The sequence below is a fragment of the Macadamia integrifolia genome, chromosome 8 (genome assembly GCF_013358625.1).
Source record: "Macadamia integrifolia cultivar HAES 741 chromosome 8, SCU_Mint_v3, whole genome shotgun sequence".
NCBI classification, from domain to species: domain Eukaryota; kingdom Viridiplantae; phylum Streptophyta; class Magnoliopsida; order Proteales; family Proteaceae; genus Macadamia; species Macadamia integrifolia.
Genome location: NC_056564.1, coordinates 29,290,630 through 29,309,327, shown reverse-complemented (window position 1 = coordinate 29,309,327; position 18,698 = coordinate 29,290,630). Strand labels below are relative to the sequence as shown.

At 38.9% G+C, this 18,698-nt stretch overlaps 2 protein-coding genes across 7 annotated transcripts; both read left to right on the top strand.

Moving 5' to 3' along the window:
• Positions 1 to 3,938: 3,938 nt before the first annotated feature.
• LOC122086257 (xanthotoxin 5-hydroxylase CYP82C4-like) lies at positions 3,939 to 7,109 on the top strand. Its single transcript, XM_042654998.1, has 2 exons — positions 3,939 to 4,953; positions 6,143 to 7,109. Exons 1-2 carry the CDS (start codon positions 3,961 to 3,963, stop codon positions 6,770 to 6,772), a joined length of 1,623 nt encoding a protein of 540 aa, XP_042510932.1. The 5' UTR covers positions 3,939 to 3,960; the 3' UTR covers positions 6,773 to 7,109.
• A 3,798-nt stretch (positions 7,110 to 10,907) lies between these two features.
• On the top strand, positions 10,908 to 17,361 carry LOC122087265 (mitochondrial import inner membrane translocase subunit TIM14-1). 6 transcript variants are annotated; one of them, XM_042656337.1, is made up of 4 exons: positions 10,908 to 11,147; positions 13,890 to 14,068; positions 15,615 to 15,780; positions 17,022 to 17,361. In XM_042656337.1, the coding sequence occupies exons 1-3, from the start codon at positions 11,145 to 11,147 to the stop codon at positions 15,769 to 15,771; spliced, it is 339 nt and encodes a 112-aa protein (XP_042512271.1). In that variant the 5' UTR covers positions 10,908 to 11,144; the 3' UTR covers positions 15,772 to 15,780; positions 17,022 to 17,361. The 6 variants fall into 6 exon arrangements, with proteins under 6 accessions (XP_042512271.1, XP_042512269.1, XP_042512268.1 ...); XM_042656335.1 differs by lacking the exon at positions 17,022 to 17,361 and adding an exon at positions 15,973 to 16,812; XM_042656334.1 differs by lacking the exon at positions 17,022 to 17,361 and adding an exon at positions 15,860 to 16,812.
• The last annotated feature ends 1,337 nt before the right edge of the window (positions 17,362 to 18,698 follow it).

The window sequence follows — 18,698 nt, the reverse complement described above, 5'->3', positions numbered from 1 at the left end:
TTTTTTAATAGCAAAGGGTTTTGTGCATGACCATGCACAAAGCCATTGGATGTGGGATGAAGTCTACATGCATCCCTTTTAACACCATCCGATGGTTGTGTGTACGGTAGTGCACCATGCACGACTGTGCACAAAACCATTAGCATTTTTATATTGAGTAAAAGTGGAAACAATGATGGGAAAAAAAATGAAGATCAAGCCATCAAACATGAAACCAGGGCATTTGAAAAAAAGTCAAGAAATCTATTGGTATTGAGATGGCAATTCAATTGTGTTACTCACCCACATTTGATTCTAGTTCCCCTCAACCAAAATTTGGAACCCACATTTGATTCTAGTTCCCCTCAACCAAAAGTTGGATGTCTCGCATCTGCCGTCTACTGTAACCCCCATTTGCTCATTTCACACCATCACTAACATTCCCCATTGCCTTGGTTATAAATCAGGATTCAAAAATTTAAATAAGGTCCGGCCGATTCCAATGCTTGAATCGACCTCCTTGGGCAAGGGAACTTTGTCCATCTAGCTTTCCCTATGCCAAGACACAATTGGGCATAAAAATAAGTTCCGGCCGATTTCAAGCCCAATGAGCTTTCCCCTCACTTGCCTTATGGGCTTTCATTTTTAATGAGTGGAACCCTTAGGACTTCAGAGTTTCTTTTCACCCTTCCTTTTCTTCTTTGGAGTGGGACTCTTGCCTAACTCTCTTCTTCCTTGGACTTGTGGCCCTATGGGTCTTCATTGGCTCTACTCTTCTTCGTGGATTTCTCTAAGCCCATCTTCGTTGGTGTGAGGCCTAACCTCTCTATAGCCTTTCCTGCACTGCCTGAGTCCCTGACTACAGTCGTCCTACATATTGTTTGGGAACAAAGAATGCTATATTATGGCACGTGTCCACACCGATATAAAGCCGGTGTGAAAATTTCGTGCTTCTTGTTGAATATTCTTACGTGTTCCCATTTCTCATGTCTCTTAGCGTGTACCTACTTTAAGAGGTAGCCTTCTCTTGACCCTTTTCTATTGTATTTTAAGAAAAAAGAAATCCAAAAGGTAATGTAGCTCCTGCACCCAGATACAGTGGGGTGAGATACCTATCTTGCCACTCAAATTTTTAATGGAAAATCAGAAAAAAAAATCAAATTTATTTATTTATTTGAGAAGAAGAAAGTTGTCCACTTACATGACCTTTCACTAGTAGGACCAATAATGGGTACACAAGGTAGGGATGTAAATGGATAGTCGAAATCCGAATTCAAATTCGAATTCACATTCGTATTCATTTAGAGGTATCTGTATCGGGTTAAAGAATATTTAGATTAAATTTTGAATTATTCGATTCAATTAAATAATCAATTAATGATTTTGAGGGTTCTTGAAATTTAAAAAGGTTCTACAAAATGAGGAAAAGAGTTGAAACAACTTAGAAATATGAATTAAGAGAAAATTATATTCATTTGAGGCGGGGGGAGAGGAAGGTCTAGATTATACAAGTCCAAGAGTAAATAGATAGTTAAAAATCTGAATTCAATTTGCATCAATATTCGTTTAGGAATATCCTTATCCACCCAAAAAATATCCAGATTCAAAAACATCCAATCTGAATTTGATTTGTATCCAATACGTTTACATCCCTATTCACGAGCATGGTTTTTTCATATTTCAGTGGAGTGGATCCGTGATTTTGTCTCCACTTTGTCTCCACTATATGTAGGCAAAAGCACCACGTGACAGTGGCATCACATCACTACCAAGCACCAACCTCCACCGTTGCTTTTGCCATATATGTGACAAATCCATCCATTTCGTATGAGAAATAGACTTTTCGGTAGGGAACCTTTACGGACTAAACGGTGCTCTGGATTAGACATAAATATTACTAAAGATACCTTTAGCTACTCCCACTCCCCAATGTCATTTACTAAAAATCTTCCTACTTTACATTTCTAAATTCCTTTAACAGATTGGACTAAGGGTGTCAATTCCTAAATCGAACCAGTAAAATTGATCAGATCAAACCGATAATAATACAGATTGAACTAAATCGAAGCCTTATTAGTTCAGTTCAATTTGAAGTATTGCAACCCTAAAACCAAATCGAACCACACCGAAAACTGGATGAACCCAAAACCAAACCGAAACCTACTCAAAACCCAGACCGAAACTAAAACCAAACCGGTAAGAAATCGAAACACTCCAAAATTCATTAAAAAAAATCAAAATTTGCATAGTTTTGTAAACATTTGTATGGAAAGTCGAATCCAAACTGGACCAAAAACCAAAACCAACCCGATTACAAATCGATTTAAAAAACCGAAGACAAACAGAAACCAAACTGCACCGAAATCGAAACCAAATTGAAATCGAAATTTTCTTATTGGTTCGGTTTCGGTTTCAACTTTCCCACACCGAAACCGACTCAACCCGGACCGAAACCGAGCCAGACCGACCGATTGACACCCCTAGATTGGACCATTTGATGCAATAGTGATCAGTATAAATGACTGTCCTGTCCCACATGAAAGGTTGAAATCTCATTGTTGTTGATGTTTTTTTATGGCTCCACTGGTCTCTATGTTGGTGTAGAAGCCACACTGCCTTTTACGGAACCCTCTTCCTTTATTATTATTATTTTTTAAAACTTAGTATGAACCTCAAAATCTTCCTACTTTAGATCTCTAAATTCTTTAAACAAATTGGACCATTTGATGCAATTGTGACCAATAAAAAAAATGAATTTCGGAAGTTCATCTTAGAAAGAGATCTTCTTAAGTGTGCCAACTCCTCCAGTGCACATTGGACAATTATGAGACACTTGGGGTGCATGTCCTAGTGTTGCCAGCCGTTCAATGCCCACTGAAAAGGTTCAGGTTCGTGTAAACATACGGCTAGTGCCCCAACAAAAAACAGGCATTTTGTTACTTGCCCCATGCATGGTCAGCTAGTGGCTATATGTATTGTTATTGAGTCAGTTTATTTAAAAGTTAGGGAAGTTATTGTCCTTATGGGTTAGCAATAAAAATAGCCTAATGAATAATTGAGAGTACTCACTGGGACTTGGCTCATCTCCAATGACTGTCACTCCAATAATTCTCCACCGACTTCTTCAGCAATTGTGTGCATAATCATATATAAAATCTTTTATTTAATAAAAATAATAATAAACAAAGAAAAGAAAGAGAGATGATGAAAATCATTTTCATATAGAAAAGGAAGAAAGAGAGATAATGTTAAAATGAAGGATAATTTGGCTATTAAAAATATCACTGGATAAGGAAAGATAAGAATTCATTTTGTTTTTTTCATAGGAAATTCTATTAAAAAATATTTTTTTAATGGAAAATAAGGAGAAACAAATCAAACCTAATTAATTATTTATTTATTCTGAGAAGAAGAAAGTTGTTCATTTGCATGACTTTACACAAATGCAAGACCAATGAGAGGGTAGAAGGGTCGATTTTTCATATTTTAGTGGAGTAGGCCCGTCATTTTGTCTCCCATTATATGTAGCCGAAAACACCACGTGACATGAAAAATTATATAATAAAATAAGAAAAGAGAAAGATAAAGAATTATATATTAACATAATAAGAAGGAAAAATAAAAAATAAAAAGAGAGAGAATCAAATCAGGTGGTACTCTGGTAGCGGTAACAACATCACCACAAAGCACCAACTTCCGCCATTGCCTTTTCCACATGTGACAAATCCATTCATTTAGTTTAAGAGTATAAGACATCTGGAGCAATTAATGTCTGCAGTATCCGGGCACGCATGTCGAGGTCCTTTTGATCATTCGATATTTACCACATCACTACATTCACTGCAAAAAAATGCTTTTGGCATGTGGGCTGAAAATCTCCACCGAAAAACAGTGCCTTTGGATTAGATATAAATATTACTAAAGATATATACCTTTGCTATGATCTATGCTTCCCTTCCCATCCCACCCCAATTTTCAATTATGGACTCTCTTCATCCCCAAGTGGGAGCAACAGTACTAGTTGGAGCCTCTCTTGCCTTTATCTTATTCATCTGCAACCTATGGAGAAAGAGGCAGGCCAACACTAACCACCAGACTAAAGGGCGGCCGGCGGCGGTGGCACCCCCTGAAGCAGGTGGCGCCTGGCCAATAATCGGTCATCTCCATCTGCTTGGTGGACAGAAACACATTCCACGCACACTTGGTGCCATGGCAGATAAGTATGGGCCAGTCTTCATGCTTCAGCTTGGTGTGCATAAAACGCTTGTTGTGAGTAGTTGGGAGATGACGAAGGATTGCTTCACCACCAATGGCTTGGTTTTTGCTACACGGCCACGTAACAGTGTAGGGAAGTACCTAGGCTACAACTATGCCTTTTTTCCCTTCACCCCTTATGGCCCATATTGGCGTAAGATGAGAAAGATAGCTACACTTGAGCTCTTGTCCAAAACAAGGCTTGAGATGCTCAAGCATGTAATAGCCACTGAAGTGGATACTTTCATCAAACAGTTGTATAATGGTACCCATGATCCAGTCAAGATGGAGATGAATCAATGGTTCAACCACCTGAATCTCAATGTCATCACTAGGATGATTGCCGGAAAACGATATTGCAGCGTCATCGGTGATGGTGAAGATGAGATTGAAGCTCGAAGATTTCGAAAGGCGATTGAGCAGTTTGCTTATCAAGCAGGGGTTTTGGATTTATCTGATGTGTTCCCTTATCTTGAATGGATGGATTTGCAAGGAAATGTGAAAGCCATGAAATGTATTGCCAAGGAATTGGACTCTTTAATGGAAAATTGGATGGAAGAACATCACCACAAGAAGCAGAAGAGAGACTCCTCCGGTGAGGCTAAGTCGCCGGAAGGTGATCAGCTTGACTTCATTGATGTGATGTTATCTATCTTCCCAGAGGATAAGCCAGAACTATTGGGCTATGACCGTTGTACCATCATCAAGGCAACTGCACTAGTAAGTATATGTTTCTTAGTGATAAGATAACCCTTCTCCAAATCTTAGAGATTGGATCCGTTGGTCATTTGAATGAGCATCCAACACACGGCTCTTTGTTTTTTAAAATAACCTTTTTCACTCATGCAATGACATGTAGTGTTACATGTGTCAGATGCTCTCCCGTATAACCAGGTGATCGTATGAACAGCGAATCCATTCTCCAAATCTTATTAGAAGTATTAGGGGTGTAAGAAAAGCCATGCCAACCTGGCTGAGCCGTTGGGTTGAGCCTGAACCAACCCACCCAACTAAACCCTATATACATTATGTTTATCCGTATATATAAATATGTTTCACCATGGATACACCAAATTCATTATAATTTATACAGCCACACCATCATACATATATTTTTAATCTACAAATATTTTAATTCAGCACAACTTCCTCTCCCCTCCACCCACCTTCAGTATGAATTATTGCATTAACTTATTTATTTTCCTTTTTTAATTCATAACACTTTTTATGGGAAAATAATTTATTATATTAAACTTTTTTTAAATTTATCAAATTTTTAGGGCCAATCAAGGCAGCCAAACCCCTTCAAGGTCAATTAGGGTCAATCTGGGTTGGGTTGAGCTCGATGGAATTAGGCCTGACCTGACCTAAGATTGAGTTCAACCTAGGCTGAGTTAAGGGACTTTAGGGTTAGACTGGGGTTTAAAATACTCGCCCCATTAACACCTCTACAAGTATACCCATGGATCTAGGGGATGATATCGATACCAATACAGATTGAGATCCAGATTGGATCGGATCGGCGCATATCGATCGGTTTTTCCCTTGCTTTTTTTTTAAAGTACAAATTTTTTTTTTACTGTTTTACCCCTGAAACGGTACGGATAACTGATTCGGATAGGTCAGGGATTAGGGACCGATCTCAATTAATACTGATCCGATACGGCGAAACGATATTGATACTTGAAACCATGAGTATACCTACCGACCTATATGAACAACTGCTAAAACCTTCTTTTTTTTTTTTACAATAGATTTTCTCATCGAATGGATTCCATGTAGAGATCAGACATTGTATGAGAACCATTCTCTTAGGAGAACCTGATCCAAACTTTTTTTTTCTAATAAAAAGAAAATTTCAACTATTAATATGTTTAATTCCCTAATGATCTCTCCTTCCCAATGGCAGACATTCATCCTAGCAGGAACAGAAACCACATCGATCACCATGTCCTGGGCTCTTTCTTTGATATTGAACAATCAACAAGTGTTGAAAAAGGCCCAAGAAGAGTTGGATGTCCACGTGGGCCGAAATAGACATGTGGACGAATCAGATATCAAGAATTTAGTGTACCTTGATGCCATTGTAAAGGAAACATTGCGCCTATACCCACCTCTACCCTTATCATTACCACATGAAGCAATGGAAGATTGTGAAGTAGGTGGATATCATGTACCCAAAGGCACTCGCCTAATCATAAACTTAAGGAAGCTACATCGGGACCCCCGTGTGTGGTCAGAACCTCATGAATTCCGGCCGGAGAGATTTCTCACCGGTAATGATGCTGCAGATATAGACTTTAAGGGCCGACATTTTGAGTATATTCCGTTCAGTTCCGGCCGGCGTGTGTGTGTTGGTATCACATTCGCCACAAAGGTAATGCACTTGACGCTTGCTCGTCTGTTGCAAGGATTCAATTTGATGACTCCTCAACAAATGCCCGTGGACATGACTGAAGGCCTAGCCCTTTCATTGCCCAAGGCAAACCCACTTGAAGTTCTACTCACTCCACGCCTCCCTTCCAAGTTGTATGAGTAGATATTGTTATGGATTATTGTCAAAACATTCTCTCAACATTCTCAGGGATAAGGTTGCGTAGTTCTTATTCTCCTAAATCTTACAGATGTGGGAGCCTTGTGCACCGGATTCATCTTGGGATATATATAGCTGTGTTCAAGGAGAATCGAGTTGGTAACTCTTTGGCAATAAACTAATTAGCTTTGTATGGTTTATCTAGTTTTTATTATGATTTTATATGTATGGAGTGAGGCCAAGAGGAGAGATTCCATACTGGATTCTGGGTAAAGTGGCATATATGTCTCCTTATATTTTATATTAGTTGGTTGTATTAATAAATTCTTCAGAAAGTATCTCTTAATAAAGGTGTCAATTTGGAACTGAAACAGAAATCGACATTTATAATTAGGCCTAATCAAACCAAAGAAGAATCAGTTTGATTTTGGTTTTTTCCATCCCATGTGTTGTAGGTGCACATGATCGAGTAAACGTTCTTTTTGCCTAAAAATATACAGTGGCAAGTGATTATTACATTAACCACATATCACAACTTTCTAACAAATTTTGGCGAAATGAGTTTTCCTAAAGCCACTATGAAGGGGGATCTCTTGATTGTGGAGCTTCAAATGCATGAGGGGTATTTTGGAAAACATACCAATCTTATAGGGTCTGTGAAAACCCTTGTATGGTGTGGTGAACCTTCTCCTACGGTGGAGGAAAAATTTCTCCAATTTGGGTAATTGAATTGTGAACTCTAAAGGGGTGTCAAGAAGACCCAACTTTTTTTGATGTAGTCAATCGTATCCTTGGGGAATCCAAATCAGGTTCTCGTACGGTCTTGTGACTGACACTTGAATTCTACTATGGTCAAAGTCCAATGCATTAAAAAGAATAGCTTAATGAAATCCATCACAAGAGGACCCAACCCAAATTCAGCCTTCATCTCAAAATGATCAATGAGTATGTTCGCTAACGATAGATGGATCATTCTCCACAAAAGCAGGTGTTGTTTTCATACAAAAAAACCAAGGCCAACAGGTAGGAATAGGAGGTATTTTAAGCAGATGGTGGAAGTTTCTATGGAAACTATAAATACACCCTAAATTCAAAATGTCTCTGTGGTGGACGTTACAAAATGGAATCCCAGTAAAAGAAATAGTGGGACAATGGCTACCATTGATACTTCTCATGTTTTTTGCAACAAGAGTATTGAATCCTCTCTGCATTTATTCATTAATTGTGAATTTTCAAAACACATTTGGGCAGCAGGACATCTTGGATTACGGCTATAAAATATCAATGCAACCTCATTGATGGAGACGGTAAAATAACTATTTTATCAAAAAAATATTTCAATAGCTTTCCATCAGCCAGGTTAGGGAAAGATAGGAGTACTCCTGGGATCAAGATCACTTTGCCGGCAGATCCACAGGTAGAAGCCGACGGAGTCCTTTGGCAACACTGGAATGACATCATTGCATCCAAAGGTAGCACAAACCCAATGAATGTTCTACAAAAAATAAATATGTGGATTATTGATTTAAATATATTGCCAAGATGTACTAATGAATCATTTGCTACAAATGATCCGGCACAATTGAATAGAAACCTTCATATCTTTTTTTTTAACTACCAAGTTTTGGTTTGTGCTCGAGCAACTAATAGTTTATCTTCAGCTTCAAGATAGGTATTTGGAATTATATTACAGGGTCAACTTAGGATTATTAGCTCAGATACTACTACAACTATTCAAGGAGAAGCAGTGGAAGCAGAATGAACTCTGGCAGGTTTAAGGACATGTAACACCAAAGGGTGGGAGATCCATGAAGTATGGCGCACAAAAGAAGTTAACTAATCTTCTTCCATTCCCTTGCAATGAAGCTTGGCCTCTCATACATTTTATAAAATTTCATGAGATTTCATTAATTTCACAAATAATTTCCTTCTATCGTAAAACTATTGAAGACCACCCAAATATATTATATGACATGTAACCCTAATAGACACCATGACTATGTAATTTCTCTTTAACTTAATACATTTATTTATGCTTATCCAAAATATATATATATGGAAAAAGAAACGAATGCCAACGGGATGTAATGGAATTAGGAATGCTAGCGATTTAGTGACCGTCAGATGAAAACTAAAAGATCTCAACCGTTTATAATTGTTGTCCTACAAAACCGCTATCAATGTTGTCGCTCTACTTTTTTCATCTTTCCTTCTTCTACCTTTCCCATTTCTCTCCGTCTCCTACTCCGACTCCGCCTCCCTTCCATTTATCTGGCCTGAAAAATTCGGCAACATGGTCGCCTGAAAAGAAAGACGAACTTTCAATCCGCCACTACTACTCTACTCTCTCTCTCTCTTTTAACTAAGAAATTTTTTGTAATGTCATTGTCTACTCTCCCTTTCCCTTCCTCCCTCTCCGGTTCCCCTCTCCCACTCTGCAACTTGAGCCTCCTCTCCAAAACCTTCACTGCCCCTACCTCCACCTTCAATTTCTCTATCTTTTGTTTATCCCTGCCTCCACCCTTTTTTTTTTTTTTTTTCAGTAACGGATTAAATTTATTGAATAACAACCTCACGAGAGGGAAGAGGGGAATATTACAACTATCACAGTACCAAGTTCAGCAAATGGGGTAGGGGAAGATGCGATGAGAAAATGAGGAGTGGGCTGCAGGTTAAAAACATAAAGAAATCATGGGTGAAAGAAAGTGGGAAGGATACAATGGAGGGGTGAAGAAAGCTTCACATGGAGGAGGTGAAGAAAGTGATGGGATTGTACGATGTGCCTTGAGGAAAGGAGCAACAAGTTAAAGAAGTAGATGAATTAGGAACAGGAAGATTGAATTGAGTGGAGATGCCATTTAGTGGTAGAATTGAGAGGAGGGGAGAGGCGATACAGCCAAGAAAAGAGCCATACCACCAGAGGATGAGTTGGCAGCAAGGGTGAAATTGCATTGATCGGAGAGGACGCTGAAAATGACCCTGCGAACACCAAAATTTTGGTGAATAGTGGAAGATCAACTGAACCGCCGAAGGCCTGTAGAAATTCCATCTGAAATGCCACCGGAGCCCCAACTTTGGAAGTTCCGCCCAATCTTTTTCCTTTCTGTCTCGACTTTCTTCTCTCTGACCCAGCCTGCGGATTTCCCAAAAAAGGTTTGAAGACCATTAGGGAAGGAATGGTTCATTATTACAAAGAGTGGGAGAGAGAGTCCACCTCCACCCACTCCCAATTATCTGGGATTTAAAATTCTGCTATCCTCTTTTCAACCAACTCTTTAGCACCCAAGATTCCAGAAATTCAGAATTTTTGAACTCCATTCTGATGATCGCATGGTTTTAGAAAAACAGGTTTTGGTAATTGGCAACAAAGAAAGCTGAATTTCAAAATCCAAACTTTGATGAAGTGGGGAACAGAGAAGGAGGGGTGGATAGGACACCAAGAGTTGCAAGGGGAGGGAGTCCAAGGTGCAAGCGGAATGACCGGAGTGGACTGTGTTATAGTAATAGGAAGAACCTTCTAGTTAACAAGGGAATGCGAGGGGAAGAGAGCCAGAGCCGGAGGTGGAGGAGGGCAAGGGAGCGGAGATGAAGAAGGGAAAGAGACCAAAGGATGGGAGGGAAAGGAGTTGTAAGGAGTTGCAAGAGAGTGTCATAGATACGTACACGCTATACTTAATCAATGGCATAGATCTTAATTTATCTAATCTAAAGGCCAATAAACCGTTAGCATTCCTAATTCCATTACATCCCGCTAGCATTCCCAATCCTCTCCCAATTTTATATATATATATATATATAGGGAGAGGGATAGGTATGCCGCCGATATCAAGTATGCTAACGGATAGCACCAAGAACACATGATGGAGTATCATTCAGGAAAGATATGAGGGTCATTTTAAAAAAAGAGAAAAGAGAGATAGATACAATGGATGTTAGCATACTTGATATCGACGGCATACCCAACCTTTTTCCATATATATATATATATATTTATATCATAACACACCAAATTTATTATTATTATTATTATGTACCAAATTTTTATTATTATTATTATTATTATTTATATCATCCACATCATCATGCCTATAATATTTTTTAGTCCACAAATGTTTTTAATTCATCACTACACACCGATGTCCACCTCCACGTGAAAATATCCTCTGCCGTCCGATGCTCGTCGCACCGCGCATCCGCGGCAGACAATCATTACTCCCACTCATCCTTCGGTTAACCTCTGAAAACCTGAGAATGGATTATTGTCCTCCGGATGAGGCCTTGACAAAGAGAGCTACTTAACAGCTTGAAGAACAAACCATATAATTAATTGCAGGGACAAATCAATGTTCTTTTCTTCAATCCTGAACCTCTTCAGGAAATGGTAAGTTCAGATCTCGGACGACTCCCTGTGGGATTATTCAGTGGTTTTTGTCTTTTGGTCTACCAGGTTTGCTATTCTAGTCGGTTGGTTTTTTTTTTTTACTTTTTATTATTTATTGAGAATTGAAAGATAAGCAATTGGGAAAGATTAGAAGAGAAAGGAATGAAATATCGATGCTGATTTGTGTTCGATTCTTAAAAATGCTGTTTTTCTTTCCCCTCGATTACTTTTGGATCATCAATTTGAGACATTGATGTTTGGTTCTAATGGGGTTCTAATGGGCTAGATTGAATTGGATTCCTCCAGTGAACTGCTTCGATGCTAGAGTTTTTTGAATTCCATCTGCTATCAGATATGTTCTCTCTGGGTTGTGGATTTTGGATTTTTGATAGAACCTTTCACATCTTCTGGACGAAGTTAATTAGGGATGAATGTCTGCTCTTTTCCCCCTTTCCTCCATGACAGTAACCTTTGGTTTTGTATCCATGCCTGTACCTTCTCATCCGTAGCTCTACCTAAGCAGGAAATCCATGTACCTATATCAACTTTTCATGTGCTTATTACAGTTTCTTCGTTAAGGGCTTTCGCAATACTATAAGACCATGAAAGTTGCATGAACTTCAGATCTTCCCAAGCTCCAAGATTTGGTCCCAATAGACAGAGCTAATACATTCCTTCAGTCCTGCACAAATTCATACAGTAAGGACTTATGTTTTTTTTTTTTTTCTTAATCTCTTAAGTTGAGAGCTTTGGGACATCTTTTCTCTAGGAATTATCGAGATAGAAGAGTGTGGATCCAGGAAATCAATGGTAAATTTACTTCCTAATTTGAGTTTACTACCTTATATGACACTAGCAGCAGTTAGCATGCATTCTCTTATGAACCTCTTTGATTAGTCCATGTGCTCCTAAAAGGTAAGGATCTTTGTTGGAAAATTTCTCACCAAAAGGTTAAACTTGTTATGTGCTCTAGACTATAGAGGAGGCTATAGGCATTGCACCTTGTGTCTCATCTCTTTTACATACACGGCAGAAGAGAATAAGTTGACCATTGGTCCTAATTGTCCATTCACCTTTAGGATGGTTCCATTTCCTTACCTTTTTATGTTTGGAGGTCACACCCATGATATTGTTGCTCTAATGCGGCTTTGATAGAGGGTAAGCTGCATAAGATGATTGTCCTTATGGTGATATCATGATCTTTGTGGAGGAAAGGAATTATGAATTAGCCCTGTTCAAGTGATGATCAGAAGAATCCCTACATGGGCCATGGCTCATTTACTTGGAGTGATTCTTTTATTTGGTACATTACACCTAAGGTCCCTCAGATTCATGGTATCTACAACTCTGGTTCCTAAAGTTAAAAACTGCTCCACATGTAGTTGTGAAGCTTAAATTTTATGTCTCCACCCTCCTGCAGTCTATGGCCTTCAAAGATTGATGGAGTGATTTGTGATAGGTACTGACTTGGGCCTGGTGGGAGTTTGGATCCTACTAGCTCTTGAATCTTATCTCTGTTGACTCACATAATAGTAAAGGGGAGTCATTTTTTTGTTGCTTGGGTGCAAAGGGAAGGAAGTAGCCCTTCAATACTTATATCTTATTAGGTACATACACAGTCTGTGACTCCATATAAGCATCTTGTTCCAGTAAAAATTTGGATCTGCTAGTGAGATTGCTGAAAATCTTGCTAAGCAGGGTCTGTGGTTCAGAACTTCCATCACTATATGTAATTTGGTGCTTTTGTTCTTTCTTGCTGTAATGATTATTCTGGCTTGGTTGCTGGGTTCCTTTTTCGTCTCGACAAAGAGGAAAAGAAGAATATTGAAAATGCTCTTAACCCAACCCCTTCCTTCATAGAGCCGTGAATTTTAAGTGATCCGAATCTGCCGGAGGAAGCCCCCACAGAGGCAAGTGAAGTTGGTGAGCCGTATGATGGGCAAAGGCATAAATATGCTAATATGTGGCAGACCAATTGGCAAACTGGGTTCTGACATATAGTTATGAGGGTCCCATTCCTTTACCAGATTAGGGAGATGCTGATTTTTTTGTAGTCCTGTGTCGATGTCTGTTGTATTGCTTTATTGTTGCATTGTTTATTCTATGTATTGTGCTTGTGTATATTCTCACTGTCGATAAATTTCTTCTGCCACCATATTTATCTTAAAGGAAAAAAACATCCACCAGCCTCAAAATCTTCGTACTTTAGACCTCGAAGTTCCTAACAAATTGGACCGTTCGATGAAATAGTGACCTGCATCAATATGAATTTCAGGAGTTGGCAAACTTATGTCCAATGCCCCAACAAAAGGAAGTATTTCATCAAATATCTTGTGTATTTTAGTATTCAAGCATCCCAACTCAGTGCTTGAGTTTCTCAATATCACTTGTTTGACTGTTGTTTTCAGTGATTGGCTACATTGGGAAAAAAATAATAATAATAAGCCAGGTATTGCTGTCTAAGAAAGGGTTTTCTTTTTTGGGAGGGGGGGGGGGGGAGGGCTGGAAATCACTCTAGTACTTGATGTATTCTAATTAATGGTTTTATCAGAAATATCACATATATCTTTCTTTGTAGTTTGATTGGGGAAACAGAACCATTGATGTGGACAAGTGGTAAATATCACTTTCAGAACTTCTCTAATTGATCTCTGGAACTGTTTAGATACAGTTATGTTGATACTGCAATCTCTCGTATCGGAGGTTCTTAATAACGAACGTTAAATCTCTAACATGTATCAGGCTACACCGTTTCTAGCTGGACTTGCTATAGCAGGTGCTGCTCTTGCTGGAAGATATGGAATTCAAGCTTGGCAAGCATTCAAGGCTCGGCCTCCTACACCTAAGATCCGCAAGTTCTATGACGGTGGGTTCCAACCTACAATGACCAAAAGGGAAGCAGCTCTTATTCTTGGCATTAGGTAATGCTAGCGGCATCTGTTGAAAGGAATTGTAATTTGCAGTATCTCATCTTTTATTTATTTATTTATTTGTATTCATGATAAAAGAATTTTTTGAGGGGTCATGCGGGGGAAATCTGCACTAAGCGAGAAGAATCACTTCTCTAGAAATGATGATGAGGAAACACAATAACACAAAACTACCATCTTCCTGAAAATATATGACTATTATGCTCTCGCTGGCTATCTGTAATCTATAGATGAAACATTTAGTGATAGAACACTCCTACCAAGTTCACAACAAACCAAAGGAAACACAAATGTATGGAACTCATAGCAATGAGGAAGATTTGCTTTGTTAATTCTTGCAACTTTTGCAAGCCCTGTCTGTCGGATACTTCATTTACTCTGTGCTGGTACTGTATTGCAAGTCTCAAGGACTCAAACTTAGGTTAACAATAGGTAGAATCTGCCAGACAAGATGCTTTACCTCTGACATGGGACCTGCTCGGTTTCTTATAAACTGTTGCCATCCTTTTGTCCTAACTGAACTCAACTATCCAAGCCTTATCCCCACTAATTGGGGGGCGACCATATAAATCCTGTTCTGCAATTTAGGGCCATATCTGCTGCTAACTCGTCTTGGCTTACCGCTTCAATCCATGCAGCTTCCTTCCTATCATTTTACCATCTCTAATTTGCTCCATATCACTCCTCACCGGTAGTTGTAGTGGTCTCTAGTTATGTTGTTCTCCCTGAAGGATTCAAATTTATATTTATTTCTATAATGCTGTTCTTTTTCATTTTCTTTGTAAGTAAATATGTGGCTTTGTTCAGGAGGCAGATTTATTGAAAGATCTTTTTGTTGTATCTTCATATGTACTAGCTTTTGTCGATCGTTTCTTTTGGTTGCCAAATTTAATTGTATATAGTTCAGAGGGGGGCAGGTGAAAAATGTAGGACCGGGCACTCTTGTAGTAGGATAAAGACAAGCAAGCTCTAAGCTTCAAGCATTGGAAGCTTGACTGAAACTTTCACATCACATGCCTCACCTCTTCATCGCTAATGCCCGTGGATAAACCCAAAATAAAGAACTCTTGAATGAAACTTTTAGTTAATCATTTAAATGCTGGAATAATGGACACTTATGGACCAATTCTTACTGCTGAAAACTTGCTAACATTTTGGTGTAGATCCTGATAACTTGTAAATTTTGACCTATGCTTAGATGTTCCTGGAAATGACACTGCCTAGTTAGGATAAGGCTTTTTTTAGTTGGTGGGACCAAATCCTACTTTGAATTGTGCTAGGGATCTCCCTTTTAACCCGTTATTATCCAAGATACAAATTCTCAAATATATGTCGATATAGATGTTTTCTTGTGCAGTCAATAATTATTTTTCTGGTCAATTTTGCCAGTGTGGGACATCCAACCATGCATTTTTCATTGGATGGGAAACATAACTTTGCATGTCAGATCAATTCTTAATGGGACACATGCACAAGAAGAGTTTGGGCGGCTTATTTCCATACTCTCCCATTCATAATTTTTGTTTCCATTTAACAGGGAAAATGCAACTCCAGACAAGGTTAAGGAAGCTCACAGAAGGGTGATGGTTGCAAACCACCCAGATGCAGGTGGTAGCCATTACCTTGCTTCCAAAATTAATGAAGCAAAAGATGTAATGCTTGGAAAGACGAAGGGAAGTGGATCGGCCTTCTAATACAACTGAGTGAGTACCCAATGCTCCCTAGTCTTCTTTGTCTAATTATAGCAAACTGAACTTGAAGCATAGTTATCACGGCGTCTAGATGACCCAAGGCATTGGAGGGGTCCTGGACGCAAGGCGATACCAACAAGACGACATTGGAGACTGTTGATATATGCATTGATGTTGCCTTTCACTAAAAGTTTTAGCTTTTAGGTGAAACGGTTGCGAACATGGTATCAAAGCAGGGGGATTGAATGTTGGACTCTTGGGAAGTGCATCGGAAGAGTTTCCCTACATTTCTTCTCCTTCAGTGCCGCTCGAAGAAAATGTTACGTGAGCTACACATGCAAGGACCAAGGGATCTTGGCTAGTGGCTAGTACAAGCGGTGGATAGCTGATAGATACATTGACACGGCCCTTCCCTAAAAGATTGAGCTCTTAGGTGAAACAGTAATGAAAAGAGACCATGGCGCCTGGACGCCTAGGTGCTGTCTTGACAACTATGACTCGAAAAGTTTACCACTCCTGTCCACAATAGGAAAGAGGAGAAGGGTTTTCCTCTGCTAGTTCTCAATGCATGTTTGCACAAAGTCTCGGGCATTTTATTTGTCATGCAAAGAGGTTTATCTATATATTAGATATGCGAAAATCATTTGAGGTATGAGCATGGGAAATCTGAGGGACTATAAATATTTTTGGTTGGATACCTACGTCTTCATTGAAACATTGAAACATTGAAACATTGAAACATGACATTAGAGCAATTGACTTGGTCCACTGGGCATCCATTTTTTCCAAGCCTTGGTTTGTTTGTTTCATTCCAGATATGAACATTCCTCCTAGCTACAACCGATGTTGGCAGACTGTGATGAGCTACATTAATATTTGTGGCCTGTAGGTGTGGATGTATCAACACAGTCGGTCCCATGTTAGTAAAATCAAACCTCTGCTGCAACATCCATTTTGAACAGAGCTTCACTTTGTAATATTGATGTTCCCATTTTACGCTCTCTTTTCTCTGATATTGTAATTCACTCTGTTCTCTTTTAGTAATCTTCGTCTTATTAGGGGTTTTTCTTGCATCTATTGCACTTGCAATGGAGAGCACTAAGCTTTATGTATTGATATTTTTTGGTTGGGGTGGGGGGTTGTGGGTTGGGGTTGTCTTGCTTAATATACATTTATCTTTATAGCTACTAAATCAGTAGATTTTTTAATAACATAACCGTTTCTCTTAACCCTGTTAGACTCCATAATCTCAGACTCAATGGACGGCGACACCGAGAGAGACAATAGAAACGCATAGTTATCCAGCCAAGGAGGATAGTTGTGCACCCAAATTTTATTTCCATGGTTTTTCTTGCAGCAGTGGCTCTCTGTCAGTTCATATCTGGATTTTACTGTTTGGAAAATCACACTTCATTTTAGAGAAGCCAATAATGTAGCTGATATATTATTGCCAAGAAGGGTGCAAATACTCTAAACAGACTCGTGTATAATCATCCATCCAAAAAACTCTCTGTTGATGCCATTGCCCAATGTGAAGATTCTAATTTCTTTTGTATCTTTTTGGTTTCTTGTATAGGTATGCTTGGACGTTAATCTTGTACTTCGCTTTTCTACTCTATCTAATTCTTTGTTTACCCTTAACCAAAAAAAAAAAAAAAAAAAAAGGGTTTACCAGCTAACATAATGTGTAGCATGACAAATTTTCAGAGTGCAATAAGAATAACCCAAACTTGCCCAGATGCCTAACCAATAAGTGTTGTGGATGGGTACCACTACCACTTGAACTCCATCTGAGACATGGAGGGATTTGGATCTCTAAATTACCCTTTTGGCTTCCCATTGACTCTCGAAAAGATTTTCAACTATTCATGAAAAAAAAAAAAAAAAAAGCCTTATACAGAAAAAATAATTAGGATTATCTAAATGGCTTAGCTCCCTTCATGTTTTATTGATTAACCTGATTAACAAGTTTGGATTGACTACTTGTCTATTAGAAACTACCCTATCTCGAGCTAGTAGTCTGTTGTAAGAACTGATAATTATCCGTGTCAAGATTGTCTATGGTGAGGCGGTGAGGTGCAATGAGTATCCAATGGCTAGGGGCATGGCTGGGTTCATCCAGCTGTTGGATGTTCATTGCATCGACCGCTTACCACAGACAATTTGGACTCTTATCCTTGTCATGAGGTTCTTTATTTGTTCTTTGTGAGAAGTAATTTTAAAGATATTTCAAACAACCACTGGCTGAGTTAAAGAGTCAGGGAATGTTGGTGAGTTGTGGTGTGCAAAAAGCCCATGCTCACTAGGAAGGTTCAAACTCGAGACCTCCTGGCTGTTATCTACTTTCCCTCTCTCCCAAGTAGTATTAAGTATTGTAATCTATTTTCAATTTCCTAAAATACCCCAGAACAGCAAGGATATGATTGGCCAAAGGAAAAACCGAATATTAATTTCAATATGTTTTCTCAATACCATCACAAACATCACAAAATTTTTCAATGCCATAAAGCATTTGTCTGATATGTCAAATCCAACCGTGAGAGAGATGGGAGATGGCTTAATAGTTTCAAATTTCAAAGTCTGATTCAATCAAGAAAAAATGCTACCCTACTTGCATAGGTGCACACCAGTGTACGGGCCAATGGGACGGTGTGAAGGAGCATTTTCAGTACATGGTGCACAGGAGCAGCACAGTATCTTTGTGCCCTGCCATGTCTGGTTGTTTTTTGTGCCAGCAAGCTAGCTTTTTATCCCCTCAATCAAATGCCCCCATTTTGTATTGAGACACATTACTAGTGTAAAAATAGATTTTTCTCTGATTTTTGGAAACATCAGCTCCCACTGTCATATGGATTACTTTCATAAACTACATATATAATAAGTTCACTTTGACAGTGGATTTACTTCCCTTACCACCCCCCCCCCCCCCC